General features: G+C 45.4%; 1 protein-coding gene across 35 annotated transcripts in view; it reads left to right on the top strand.

Moving 5' to 3' along the window:
• OBSCN (obscurin, cytoskeletal calmodulin and titin-interacting RhoGEF) overlaps window positions 1-15001 on the top strand; it is a 182783-nt gene that overhangs the window by 10386 nt on the left and 157396 nt on the right. For all 35 annotated transcript variants that reach the window (XM_041408719.1, XM_041408712.1, XM_041408708.1 and 32 more), the window contains exons 3-7: window positions 4456-4725; window positions 8272-8532; window positions 11375-11677; window positions 12727-12993; window positions 14285-14560. In XM_041408719.1, coding sequence (XP_041264653.1) covers window positions 4456-4725; window positions 8272-8532; window positions 11375-11677; window positions 12727-12993; window positions 14285-14560 — 1377 coding nt within the window. The remainder of the gene's footprint in view (window positions 1-4455; window positions 4726-8271; window positions 8533-11374; window positions 11678-12726; window positions 12994-14284; window positions 14561-15001) is intronic.

The raw sequence follows: 15001 nt of genomic DNA, 5'->3' as shown, positions 1-15001 counted from the left end.
AATTAAGTAGGAACTATCTGTGTTTTGTACTCATCTTTAAGGCACTCAAGTGTTATTTGGTTTTCTGTTTTCCCTTTTTTGGAAAGTGGCTCAGTCCCTGTGCCCATCAGTGACACCTGATCCGTGGAACTCACTGGCACTTGTCCCACCCCTTGCTGTCCCTCGGAGGTGCTGAGTGGCGTGGGGAAGGACATTTGTCCTGTTCCATAAAGCTGTGATTACCTCATGAGCTGGGACTCAGAGGTGAAGATCAATCCCGGCTCTTGGGTGGGGGATCATTTTGAGGAGGGATCAAGCTCAGTTCTCTGCCCAACACCTTGCAAAAGCAAACCTCCTGCTCTGCCTGTGCTTCTCCTAGCGCTCTCATGGCTGCAACCTGTTCCAAAGGAGGTGGGGAAAGCAAGGGAAGCAGCCAGTCTGGGAGCAAGTCCCATGGGAAAGTGTTATTGATCCGTGTCCATTGTCCAGGGCTGCCTGTGAGTCAGGAGGCTGAAGTGGAAATGTTTATGGATTGTTTATTTTTTATGCTGTACCACGTTTGGCTCCCTGTCCAGGCCAAGGCTGCCATGGAAAATCTACGTGTGTTGGTTATAATTAGGCCCTGATAAATGACTCTCCTTTGTGTCACCAGAAGATCTTCTCAGCCCTCCCAAGACAGGTCAGAATGATGCAGTAGATGAAAAAAGCTTTTAATTCTGTTGTTTGTGTCACTGGTGATGCCATCGGTTCATCTGCTATCAGGCTTAGGGAGGGAGATCATCTTGCCGTGCAAACTTCTCTTTGCTCAGCCATGTATGAGAGGTTGAATTCTCCAAGCAGCCATCCCTAGAATCACAGGATCAGAGTGGTTTGTGCTGGGAGGGCCCTCAAAGGACATCTGGTTCCAACCCCCTGCTATGGGCAGGGATGCCCCTCACTAGATGAGGTTGCTCAGGGCCCTGTTCAAACTGGCCTTGAACACTTCCAGGGATGGGACATCCATAGAAAACCTCCTATATTCTGTCAATCTACTTCCTAGGGGCCTAAGGACGCAGGAACCCAACATTTGTGAATGCTTTGCTGAGCCTGTGCCTTAACGATCACTGAGCTGGAAAAAAGAAAAAGGATTTTTGAGCTGTTCCTAAATGAGATTTAGTGAATCAGACTTAAACAAAGAAAGGCTACAGGGCAGAGAATCACTCTCCTAAATAAGGAAAACTGAATTTTGATTAGATTCAGAAATGTGTCTGGAACAGAGATAAAATCACAATCTGAGATGTGAGCTGTAAAAGGAATTGGGGAAATTGTGCCCAAGAAGAAACCTTTAACAAATCAAGGAGTGGGGAGGATGGGAGGAACATAAATAACCAGCTTGGGTTTGCTGAAGGCTTTGGAGATTTCCCTAGGCCATGTGTAAAGCTGGTGAGAACAGAATTCAGGTCTTCACCCTGGGCCAAGCCGTGTTCACTGGACTCCCTCAATAAAGTAACCAGATACTGGATGGGAAGGTTAAAGGTTGCAAGCCAAACAGGATGGAGGTGGGAAAAACACCCTGGTGCTGAGGCCACCTTATTCTCCCTCTGATAAGATGGGATTTTGGATGGTCACTGTCATGACAGTCACAATGGAGATCTGAAAGAGAATTGCAACTTGAGAAATGAGGAGGTAGAAAGGAAATTTGGAAAGCACAGTAACTAGGAAGGCCAAAGGCTGAAGATGGTGGAAGTTTGTCAATCCACATTTAGCCAGCTCTTACTGGGAGGATTTTCCGTATTCTTACCTTTCCTGGGTCATTTTCATTAGGCAGAGGGAAAACTTGCTTCTGGAATAATAAACGTGAGAATTCCAGCAATAAGAAAGAGGAAGTGTAGGCAAGTGAAAAAGTGAGGTCCAGAGAGCAGATGTGCCTTGATAAGGTTAAGAAAACATTGGGCTTCTTTGCAGGCTGCGCCTATTCTTAGCAAAATATGTGTTAGCAGGACTTGCTTTTTAAAAATAACATCCTCTCATTGCCAGTTTGCTTGCTGTCGAGCAAACAAAAAAGCCTATGACAGACTGGAGAAATATCTCCTCAGGATAAGCAGTAAAATGAGTCTCTGATCAAAGTTCTTGCAGTTTCCTGCTAATTCCATGAGCTGCTCTTGCCCTGTGCTCCCTCAGTGTTTTGCTCTGCTGTGGCTCTCACATTTTTCCCAGTGGGCAGGTTTTGGCAGCTCTCTTATTTTCTGTCTTATTTGCACCTCTCTGACCTGGGTGTGGTGCTGGTTATGGGCCAGATGATTTGGGATGCCTGCTCTCAGGAGAGCTCTGGTCCTTCTGTAGTCCCCTGACCCAAATCTACCCCCTCTGCCTGACCAGACACATTCTAGACCTTGTAAAGAGCATGGAGGTATGCTCAGGAGGAGGAGGAGGCTGGTGGGCTTTGGAACCACTCTGACATCTCCAGAAGGGTTCATCCCAGGCTTCAATTCAATTTATCAGCTTCTGTTGCTCCGAAGCTCCATTGAGAGGGAGATAAGACGTGTGTGCACATGTCAGCAGGACGAAAGCAGAGTTGTTTTCAGAGGATATCTGTGACCCCAAGCTGCCAAAGATAGCCTTGCACTGCCTTTCCCTGCCTGGGAGAGCAGTGCTGTTACTGCAACACGCTCCTGAGAGTCAACCAACCCTGCTGTGCTTGAACATTTAAGATCTTATTCCTGGAATAGTTTATTTATTTATTTTTTTACACTTTAGGTACTGCTTAGTGACTGTAAAGGGAGAGGGGTTAATGATATGGCCAGCTGCTCCAAGTATGGCAATACACTTGTGTGCCTCTCAGGTGCAGCTTGTGTTTCTTTTTGGCCCTTGTGCAGGTCTGCCTGTTCCCAGTGGCAACTCCAGCCTCCCTCCTGCCAGAGGGCTGCATCCTTCTGATCAAAGCTTGCTTGGCCTCACAGAATCCCAGAATGGTTTGGCTTGGAAGAGACCTTAAACCTCATCTCCTACCAGCCCCTGCCATGGACACATTCCATGTTCCCAGGGTGCTCCAAGCCCTATCCAGCCTGGCCTTGGACACTTCCAGGGATCCAGGGACAGCCACAGCTGCTCTGTGCCAGGGCATCCCTACCCTCAGAATAAAGAATTTAATCATAATATCTTATTTAATCCTGAAAAGAAAAAAAATCAGGAAAGACAGAAAAAAGGCTAATCACCATCTGGAGTGTGGGCAGAGCAGATCTCATCATAATATCTTATTTAACCCTGAAAAGAAAAAAAAATCAGGAAAGAAAGAAAAAAGGCTAATCACCATCTGGAGTGTGGGCAGAGCAGATCTGTGTAACCATAGCTGAAGGCTTTTCAAGGCAAGGCTTTGACTTGCCTTAAACTGAGGTGCATTTAGGCATAACATTTAAAAAAAAATTTCCAAGTTGCCATGGTTCGTGTCACCTTCCTGTTCCTGAACATATTGTGTGGGTTCTCAGTCAGGTTTTAGCCTCAGGATAACAAAAGTAGTCCATAGCATTGCTCCCTCCAGGTGTCCTGTCAAGCCTTTAGAGTCTGGTACCTTATTTAAACTGAAAGAGAGGAGCTTTTTATCAGATATTAGGAAGAAATATTCTTTACTGTTAGGGTGGTGAGGTGGGATGGAGTCACAAAAACCAGCTGGGAGCTGGCACAGCCATTACTGGGAGGTGAAGGTACATATCCAGGCATGATCTCTCACGAAGCATGAGCAATGTTTCAACACTGGCTAAAAGTGTGTGACACGACTGTGGCACCAGTTCTGTGGCCCTGGCTGCTGGCTGTCCTCTTCAGTCCAGCTCCTCTTTGCCCACTTTAGGGCTGGGGTAGCAGGGTGATGTCACAGCGCAGCTGTCGCTGGAATTCAACATTGTTCAGCTCATAAAATGACTTCCCTCACTGTCATGCAGCTGCTTTGTGGGTTTGATCTATGCTTGGGTTTGGCCCTCAGCCAGAGCACTGCAGCCCCACTGCTGGAGGAGGGCTGAGGCAGTTGGGAGACTGGGGCTCATTCTCTGTTTCTTTTATTGTTGTTGGCAAAAGCTGATACGGAGCCTTTGGGGCTGGTGGGGAAAACGGAAAACTCCTCCTTTGTGCACATCTGACTGTGCACAGCCACCTCACAGCTCTCTGTGCCCTTTCAGAGCACTCTGCTGAGCTGATTTCAGCTGTAAGACCCTTAAAACATTGGTTCTTGCATCAGCTGGTCACTCCCACCTGGAATTTCTGCCCTGTGTTCTGTCCTATGACCAGCTTGTGTGTTATTAAACTAATTCCAGAAGGATTCCTTTTAAGGCCTTTTACTCCAACCTGGCCTTGACCTCTTCCAGGGATGGGGCAGTCACAGCTTCTCTGGGCAATGTGTCTTAAGGTCTCACCACCCTAACGGAGGAGAATTTCTTCCTAAATTCCCATCTAAACCTACTCCCATCACAAACTCTTATTTCTCCTTCCACTTTTTACCCTCTTCAGAACCCACCATCCCCTTCAAGGCGAAACTGAAGGATCTTGAAGTGAGGGAGAAGGAATCTGCCACCTTCCAGTGCGAAGTGCCCGTTGCTGGGACAGAGACAGCTTGGTTCAAGGAGGAAACCAAGCTGCAGCAGAGCAAGAAGTACAACATCGAGGAGGAGGGCACCTACCGCCGGCTCACCGTACAGAACGTCACCACGGATGATGATGCTGTTTACATCTGTGAGATGAAGGAAGGGAGCAGGACCATTGCAGAGCTCTCTGTCCAAGGTAGGTGAAATATGGGTCTCCTCGAGCCAGGTCTCATAAGCTCTTGGAGGTCTATATCACACCCAAGATAGCTCAGCTCCCTTAGCAGGATGACTGTGGTGGTGTTTGAGGGTGTCAGGATGAGTGAAGAGAGGAGAATCTTGACTCCATGTTTCAGAAGGCTGATGTATTATATTAAGATGTATATTATATTAAAATGCTATACTAAAACTATACTAAAAGAATAGAGAGAAAGGATCCATCAGAAGGCTAGAAAGAGGAGAGGAATGATAACAAAACCTCGTGACTCTCAGAGTCCAATGTAGCTGCATCTTTGATTGGTTATTAAGTAGAAACAACTCAAGAACCAATCAAAGATGCACCTGTCGGTAAACAATGTCCAGACCACATTCTACAGCCATCAGATAGTTAATTGTTTACGTTTCTTTTCTGAGGCTTCTCAGCTAGAATAGGAGAAAAATCCTAGCAAAGGGTTTTTCATAAAATGTCATGGCTACAGACGACTTCTGTGGTAGTGTTGGAAACAAAAAGGTTTTAATAAAAGGCAAAATAACTAAGCTCTTTACAGAGGAAAAACGAGCCAGGGCAAGAGGTCCTTGCCCCTGGTAAAACACCCCACAAAAGTGATTAGTTTCTTTGTTCTCTTCTTTGTCTAGTAAATTGCTCAGGCGGGACTCTTTGGCTCCTGTCCAATTGGCTATCCTTAAGTTTGAGGTGAAGTCCCTCAGGTCGTATGAGATGTGTTTTAAACTAACTGAGGAAAGAACATTATGGGCTTATTTCCTTTTCAAGGGGACAAAGGACAGTTTTGTCACTCTGTCAACAGGGGTCACATTGCTATAGGTACAGCTCTTGGTATTTCAGATTGGCCAAAATTGTGGGATTCACACGTGAGACTCCAGCTTTGGCCTTGTGAGCAGGATTTGCCATGTCCAAGTGGGTACTGAAGAGGAGCAGAGTCCCTTGTGGTGTGAAAATGTGGTCAGTGTGTCCCTGGGGCTCCTGCCAGGGTGCCTCTGGACACAGGGCCACACAGCAGGGACAGGCTGTGTTGTACAAGATGTCACCCAGTGGGAGCCCATGCTGAAAGAAGCTTTCTCCAGCTGTGGTCTGGCCCTGTAGACTGCTCTTTGATGCCTTGGAGTGGCTACCTGAAACAGAGGCTAGACAAGATTAAGAGAATAAAAATGGGTATTTATTGAAGGCCTTCAATAAGTTCACCTTGGGCAGTCAGAAACCTCTGGGAGGGGCTACACCCAGGATGGACAATGGTCATGAGTTTTTCATGCAGTTATAAATTTGATCCATTTACATACCAGGGGTTCATCCTCCAATTACAGCTTCAGGTAATGAAGTAATTTACCACAATTTTTCTCCCCCCAAATTCACAGAATTCCCAGAATGACCAGGCTGGGAGAGACCTTCAAGATCATTGAGTGCAGCCCAGCCCCAACAGCTCAACTAAACCCTGGCCCCCAGTGCCACATCCAGGCTTTGTTAAACACACCCAGGGATGCTGACTGCACCACCTCCCTGGGCAGCCATTCCACAACTTTATCACCCTTTTTGTGAAAAACTTTTTCCTGCTATCCAACCTAAACTTCCCTTGGTGCAGCTTGAGATGAGTTCACTGCTGTTTACATCTCTCAGGGGCCAAGACAGTAAGGTGCCCCTGAGTTTCAGGCCCAGAGAGGAATTGTTTTATCTGAATAAAACAGGAGAACAGCAGCTGACAGGCTGTGGAGTTTTAGAGTTATACCCTCTAAAAGCAGTAAAGCAGTACAGGATCTGAAAAACATAAAAGCTGCATCCTAAGGCATCACCTTAACATAACCCCAAGCATCAGATGTGTCCCCTGGCATTGTCGCACCCATCTTGTCTGGTGCCCAGTGAACAGAGTGATGACTCTTGTCCAGGGGTGGTGCTGACCACCATGAAAAGGGGGTTTAGCAGCTGTGGCCAGATGTGTGGTGCAGGCTGTAGTCAACACCAGGATGGTTTAGATTGGAAAACACAGCTCCAGACCCCTGGGAGTTGGAGCTGTTCTCTGGAGTTTTGGAAGGGGACAAGGAAAGGACAAAGTGTGGAGGGCCATGCCCAAGCGTCCTGAGTCTGGTGGTTCAGACTGGAGTAGGAGTAGGTGTAGTTGGTATGGTGAGGGTTTGTCTCAGCGAGTAGACACAAACCCCAGAGCTGCAGGCACTGGAGGCTGCCACAGCTACAGGATTAATCTTGTCCTGACTCATTTGAAGCCTGAGTATACTCCCAGTGAAACCAGAAGGGGTCTTCATACATAAATTGCTACATGACAGCTGGGTGATGTGCATCCTCATGCAAATTCCTTTTTGTACCACCAGTAAAGAGCTGGGAGTGCACAAAGGTGAATGCAGAAGAGAAAATTTAGTCCAGAGATTTGGGAGGGTTCAGACTGACATCCTTTTTTGCACCCTCTGTTAGGTGTGGACCAGCCCACTCCTGTGTGTTGCTCCCAGTAGGACAGCTGGTATTTTTTCACTTGTTTGTGCTGTAATGGTATGTTCCATCCAAAAGAGAGTGACTGACCCAGGTGGAGCTTTCTGGAGGGAAAGGAGGCAGAGCCTCCCTGGGGGAGCCTTGTGCCTGCCCTGGGAGGGAATTGGAGGGAGCAAGGTGGGATTGAGACAGTGTGAGAGCTTGGCCAGAGGTAGAGAACTGTGGGATGAGGACAGTGCTGAGGGCAGAGAGGTCAAGGAGGATAAGCAGAGAATCAAATCTTGAAATCTTGTGGTGAAAGCTGCGCCTGATCTGTTATTTTATGAGGGAGTTCAGCAATGCTGTTCATTGAACAGCTCTGGGTGATCTGCCTGGGCAAATCCTCTTTCACCTCTCAGGGACTGCCCTGGAGTTGGAGCCAGTCACTGTTGATCATTTGGGGTGGTCTCCTTATGGTTTGGCCAATCTTTTCTGTGGATATTCACATCTTATAGCTTTGAGGTTGTCCTAGTAAGTGATGATAATCACAGTCACTTGGAAAGGACATAAATTCATTCAATGTGAATTTGTCTGCTGATACTGAGAAGAAACCTGAGCTTTTCAGTGTCTTTCTCATTAATTTGGGTAACTTCTGTATCTGCCATGTTGGTTATATGACTTTGATGGAGGTGAAATCCTACAGGCAGAGGAGAGACCTGTCTGGCTTTAGACCGAACTACTTCAGCAAAGTTTTAATTAGAATTCCCAGCATATGTGGCCAATGAAAGCTGTCAAATCTGTTCTCTTGCAAGGCCTTGTATGTTTTGTATTTACCCATCATCTGGTTTTTCTTGGTAGATAAGAAACCTGAATGACTGCAGTTCAAAAAAGATTTGCTTTTCTCTCTTTGAAGGCCAAAATGAGTCCTTGGGGTCATCTACTCTGTGTGACTCAGAGCCTTGAAATTTAATTTCAGGTGCCTGCATGGTATCTATAATATTTTGATTTGGTGTGGGCTAGTCCTGTTTCAGTCTGGATGGTCCAAAGCGTTTAATATCTGCCATTTACTGACTATGATTATTTGGTTATCTGAAGGAAACATCATTAAAAAACTCCCACGGAAAACTGCTGTCTTCATCAACGACACGGCCACCTTCTGCGTGGAGCTGGACAATGACTGCCAGAACGTCAGGTGGCTGAAGAACAGAGAGGAAGTGAAACCCAGCGACCGCGTCTCCATCACGTGCTCTGGCAAACAGCACACCATGACCATCCGGGAGTGCAAGGTGGAAGATGCTGGAGAAATTGCCTTCTTGGCTGATGAAAGCAGGACTTCCACCCAGTTCACTGTGACCAGTAAGCTTCTCTTCTGTTTGGCCTTGGTGTTGTGTCTTCCCATGGCACCATTGTTGTTTTGAGTACCACCGTGATAATTTTGGTGTCCAAAACCAGCTGAAGGTTTGATGTCTGCCACAAAAAGCCAACAGCCTGTCTGTGAGTGTAGTGAGGTGTTTGGAGGGATCCAAACAGAGAGAATATCTGTCATGGAATGGACTGGGTTGGATGGGATCACCTCATTCCACCCCATGCCATGGGCAGGGACACTTTCCATCAGACCGAGATTGTCAGGGCCTTGTCCAGCCTGGCCTTGAACACTACCACCGTGATAATTTTGGTGTCCAAAACCAGCTGAAGGTTTGATGTCTGCCACAAAAAGGCAACAGCCTGTCTGTGAGTGTAGTGAGGTGTTTGGAGGGATCCAAACAGAGAGAATATCTGTCATGGAATGGACTGGGTTGGATGGGATCACCTCATTCCACCCCATGCCATGGGCAGGGACACTTTCCATCAGACCGAGATTGTCAGGGCCTTGTCCAGCCTGGCCTTGAACACTTCCAGGGGTGGAACATCCATGGTTTCTCTGGGTAAGAGCAGTGTTGGGGAAAAAGCGTGGCACAAACTTATCTTACTTGGCAGAGCAGTAGCAGCAGGTGCAACATTTTCAAGACTGGACCTGAAATGAAATTTTGGTGAAGTTGCCTAATTTTATTTGGTATTATTTTGATGACACTGCATTTCCCAGACAAAATCGGCTTTATTTAAGACATCAGTACATGTAATTTCTGGCTCTGTTGCACTTCTGGACCATATATGAACAAATTACCCACTCCAGTCAAAATTTGGGAAGAATAATTATTTTTTTCTCTCACCACTGCAATCAGTCAGTGGCAAAAAGGAGTCTTTTATTTAACAGATATGTAACTGCTGTGTTATCTAAACTTGGTTTGGACATTCTGAAGCCACTGAATTAAAATGAGGAGAAAATGAGGAAAGTGTCACATTTGGCTTTGTGACAGTTTCTATGGTATTTGTAAAGCTGTAACATCCAAACAAGCACCTATTCAATAGGAACAATAAAGTTCAGTTTGATTTCAGCCACTGCTGTTTAATTTATGAAGAAAGGGTTGATTCCTGGAATAGAAATTATAAGGATCTGCCTTCCCACAGGTATTGCTGAAGAAAACATTGCATTACCATTTCTGATGGCAAGGTCAAGAGATCCCATTCCAGGGCTTAGCATTCAGCTTAATGTTACCCTAATGGGACCTTTGACATCTATCTGTGACCAGCAGTTACTGACAGGCTGGTAACTGTGCACCCCAAACCACTTCTGTGTCTATTTCTGTAAGGAAGGAAAAGCGTATCGCCTTGAGATTTCCTATTTTTACACTTTGTGCATATCAGATTTACTGCCTGGAGAATCCTCTGTGCTATGTCTACATCTCTTTCAATTAGCTGGTGAGATTGGTGGTGTTGCTCTTTTATAATCTTTTATAATGTACAGGCAATGTTTGTGTATTATTTGTCATCTTGCAACACATCTCTTTCAATTAGCTGGGTGAGATTGGTGGTGCTGCTCTGATATGTTTTATAATGTACAGGCAATGTTTGTGTATTATTTGTCATCTTGCAATGGTAATGTAAGATGAAAAATAATGCAAATTATGTAAAACCATGCCCATTTTAAAGATGGGGAAACTGAGGCAGGAAGGAGATCAGTTGTCCCAGAGCTCAGTTTTTAGTTTAGGCTCATCAACAGACTCCATCTACAGTCAGGAATTCTTGAGTATGTCCACTCATGTGATTGTTTCACCCACCTCCCACACCTTCTTTAAGCTGGATTAATTGCTGCTGAGTGTGCTTTTCATGGGATCACAGCTGGAGTCTGGTTGACTGACTTAACCCAGACACCTTTCAGATAGCCATAATTAAATGAAATTAATCCTGGGCCATGCCAGTAGAGGTGTAACTAGAGCACATCAGGTAATTCCTCTTGACCATATAAGTGGCAGCACATAGTGAATAATCCTGATGGGACTTGAGCCTTCTCTAAAGGATTCAAGAGGAATAGAAGGGTGAAAATAAATATTCATTATGCAAATACCTGCAGGAATACGTTTGTAGCCTTAGGTACCATAAAATAGCCACATCTCCTCAATAGTAGGTTCTCATGGTGGGGACACGTCTTTGTCATTTCCTTTTGAAGTAGATTCCCCAGTCCCAGAAGCTGGTTCTGCATAAATTAGTGAAATAAAGATCCCAAATGATGTCACTCTTGGGAGACAAAGTTACAACTTCTGAGTGGGGGTAACATAAAATTCAGGAGCAGGACAGATACCCAGATGCAGGAGGCTGCAGGGAGCATCCAAGCCTGTGCAACAAGCCAGGCTCTCCATAATTCTTTAAAGATGTGAACAGTCTTTGCTGATGGTTTTACCCATCTTCTGAGTGAAAATAAGAAGCTGAGTGTTAGTCTGCTTTGCCCAAGAGCTGTGAAGGGCAGAAATATGTGTCTGTATCCAGCACTGAAGATTTAAGCCTACAAAATGTTTGTTGAAGACTCTCTGATTGTGATGACAGTTTTAATATTGTGTAGAAATCACATATGTTTAGCTGTGCAGTACCAGTAGTGGACATGAAAGTTTGAACTTGATCTGGAATGATAATGATTCTGTGATCTTTGTTTAAAACAGCCTCAAAGCATCTTCCATCCATTCTCTTGCTTTTCCATCTCACACCAATGTTTTATGGAGGTATATTAAGCAAGATGAACTTTTAGCCCAGCGTAACTATTTTGGCTTTTCCCCTCTGATGTAACTTACTGCTCTGTTTTGTTTTGTTTCCTTCCCTTGCACAGCTCCCAAAAAACCTCCCACCCAACCTCCATCTGACCCTGTGGTGAAAAATAAAACAGAAACCTCAGTGACACTGGCGTGGTCCCCTCCGAGGATGGAGCGGCCCGTTCCAGTTGACGGCTACATCGTGGAGCGCAAGAAACTCACCGGCTTCACCTGGGTGAGGTGCCACGAGTCCCATGTCCCCAGCCCCGAGCTCACAGTGAGCAACCTGGCAGAAGAGGCTGACTACCAGTTCAGAGTGTCTGCTGTCAATGCCTACGGACAGAGCCCCTACCTGGAATTCCCTGGGAGCTTGCACCTTGGTGAGCACGAAACCGGCACAAAACAGGGTGGTTGGGCACATGGGTGCTTTCAAAACATTTCCCGTGACTTTGAGGATGGAGAAACAGCCCAGCAAATCCTCTTTGCCTTCACTGCTGGTTCTCCTGCTTCATGCCAACCACTGGCCTTCGCCAAAGGGAGGAAGGAAAAAGTCCAAACCCACCCCAGTGAGGGTGGTTGGGTTTCTGTGGTGGAGCTGTGGGTGTGTTCATATTCCAGTATCCCACATCAGGCTGTGGGGGAGGCAGGGCTCCCTGCTATGGACCTTAAACCTGTAAATGCTTTTTCTGCACCTGCAATGAAAGGAAAACTTGAGATGGCCTTATGGTACAATTTTCAATATATAGACACGAGATATCGATCTTGCACCTAGAGAATATTTATGGGTGATCGTACCATCATGAAAAAGTTCTAGCCAGTCTGTGTTTAATCTAAAGTTTCTAGGAGAAATCCAGGGGTTTTTCTTTATTTCTAGTGTGTCAATGTGCCCATAGAATCATTGGGTGCAATGGGATTTCTTCTTCCTTTGAATCACTGAAGATATCTGTACAGATATTGAAGACTCACAGACACTTTGATCATAGTGTGACTTGTGGTTGTGTCGTCCTTGTCCCTTGCTGTCTGAACATGCCTGTATTGTCCTAGAATATCTAGAACTGACTTGTAGGGATATCTAGAGGTCCCTCTTTCTGAAATCTAAGAATAATATTAGCTATTCAATAAACAACACACTTGTAAGGGACTTAGGTGTTTCTGGCCTATGCCTTTATACATTTTAGGGATTAAAAAAAAGTCAGTAAAATGCACCTGTTTTTCTAGACCTGTAAAAACAGGACTCCAGAGGTAAGTTACCTGCAGCAGAAGGAAACAAATCCTTTAGACCAACCATGCATTTCCTTCAGTGAATGAGAATTTTATAAAGCTGCATTAATTAATTCTCACGTCTTGTTTACCCTGACAATTTGGTTCCTAAGATGAGTTATCCTCCACTACAGTCTTGTTCTCAGAGGTGTGTGTTGTTCTTCCCTAGAACCCGTCCTGGCTGTGAAGAACCCCCTGACAACAGCTGAAGTTGCACCTGGAGGGGATGCCCTGTTCACTGTTGATCTGACCAAGACATGTTCTGGCACCTGGTACCTGAATGGCAAAGTCTTACAGGAAAGTGAGACCTACATCATCAACAGAACCCAAACCACTCACACCCTGCTCATAAAAAATGTCACCAGGAAAGATGACGGGGCAGAAGTGAAGTTTGTTGCCAATGACGTTGAGACCAGCACCAAGATGAGAGTGAGAGGTATTTATTGTCATTGCTGTCCATCCTTCTCCCAGTCAGGGGGTAGTTGCTGGGAATTGAGGATTAAAACTGGGGCTGGAGGCTTTCCTTGAAGCACCTGAAATTGTGTCATGTGATTAATGTGTGTCCTGGTAATGACCTCTCAGCTCAGAGGGAGTTGATCTGGCCAGGTGAACTAGATTGCTTCACATCATCTCATGAATTTCTGTCAAATTTCTGTCATTCACAACCATCTGTCAGTGGATTCTGTCCCCAAATCTACCACTAATTCACCTTAAAGTTGTAATTTCAGCTCTAGCTTTGACCAGTCTCTTTGACTGTAATAATCTTTCAAAAGTAAAAGAGCATTAATTTCTAAAAAAGCTTTTCTTGTAGGTTTTTTAGTCCACCATGTGTGGGATATAAAGTTAGTATGCTGGAACTTGATTTAAGATTAAGGTTTCCTCTATGAAATGACTGTAACATCTGTACCTACCACATTGCGAGGCGAAACATAATGAATTCATAATGAACCATTTATTCTGGAAGGATGTGTGGCTTGGAAGAAGATCTCTGCAGAAGCATGTTTAGAGTATTATTTATCAGTAGGAAAAAAAGTGTTGATTTTTTTTTTCTCTTAGTGACTCCAGCAATAAAAACAGATCAAGTTTTCTGAATTGGGAAAGAATGCACAGTATTGGCATGAGTGTTGTTAGTCTCACAAACTCTGAGTTCTACAGTATTTTTCTCTAACAAGCTAAAAATGGAGCCCCATCTCTCTCTCTCTACAAGACCTTTTAAGGATCAACTCTCCAATTATTAAAAACCATCTAAATTATCTTTACTTTTAACCCAATAACCAACCAACCATGGCCTGCAATAAGGACTTTTTTTATCCAATTATACAAACCCACCCAAACCCATGGAGAAGAAGGTGAAGAAGCCTCTACCCAGCCTCTACCCCAAAACCCCCGTCTTGCTTTATATCTATTACTATATTCTAAACCTCAAACTCTGAGTTTCCCACCCTGTGATATTACACACTTCTATTCAAACTCCACGCGCACAATCCCAGTTCTGTCATTCCATTCTGGAAGCTTCTCCACGGCCTCAGGTCAGTGCAGTGTTCTCTTGGGGGTCAGTGCCTGGCAGCACAGAAAGTCTGGAATTCCCAGCAGCCAGGGTTCCAACAGAGCGTGAGGGCAGGAACAGGATCTGACACCTTCAGAGATCTCACAGACTACAGCACACCTGTATCAGGGATAAGTTGTCTTGATATATCTCGAAATAACACAGCCTCTTGTCCTGGCAGGAGCTGCAGTGAGATTCACCAACAAGACCAAAGACGTAGAAAAAGTCTCAGCTCGGCTGCGGGAGGAAGCCAAACTCCAGGCTGAGCTTTCAGACACAGAGGCCACTGTGAAGTGGATGAAAGATGGGAAGGAGCTCAAGGCCAGTGAGAAATATGAGTTCCAAACTGTGGGGAAGAGGCGCATCCTGAAAATCCGCAGCACTGCTGAGGAGGACGCTGGAGCCTATGAGTGTGTCTGTGAAGGGGATAAAATGGTTTATCAGCTCTCAGTGAAAGGTGAGTGACTGCCTGGGCTGCTCTGCACTGATGATGTTCCTGCCCTAAACCAGTGGAGCCATCAAGGACACAAAGGGAGACTCCAGAGGGAGTTTGGTAGTTGCCCATTAACATCCAGCCTTGATTATGTGTCCTACAGCAGACCTGGGGAGCAAATACAGAACTGGCCAGGTGGTAAGAGCTGTGCTTTCACTCCAATTGGCACCTTATTCCAGGGAATTTGGTGTAATTTAATGAGGATGAGTGGTGGGTAGGGAAAAGTGCTCCTGAGATGAAGAAATCCAGCCCCAGGGGCAGGACATGACACAGGATCCTGTGTCTGTCCCACACTTGCTGTGTGACATCAGACAAGTCATTGAAGGGAACTTCAGTTCTGATTGTACAAAATCATCTTGGCATTGTGGGATTTGGTTTTTTTGTTTGTTTGTTTGTTTTGGTGGT

This window comes from Onychostruthus taczanowskii, unplaced genomic scaffold, assembly GCF_017590055.1.
Source record: "Onychostruthus taczanowskii isolate IOZ18803 unplaced genomic scaffold, ASM1759005v1 scaffold3, whole genome shotgun sequence".
NCBI lineage: Eukaryota > Metazoa > Chordata > Aves > Passeriformes > Passeridae > Onychostruthus > Onychostruthus taczanowskii.
This window is presented reverse-complemented; position numbering and strand designations above follow the sequence as displayed.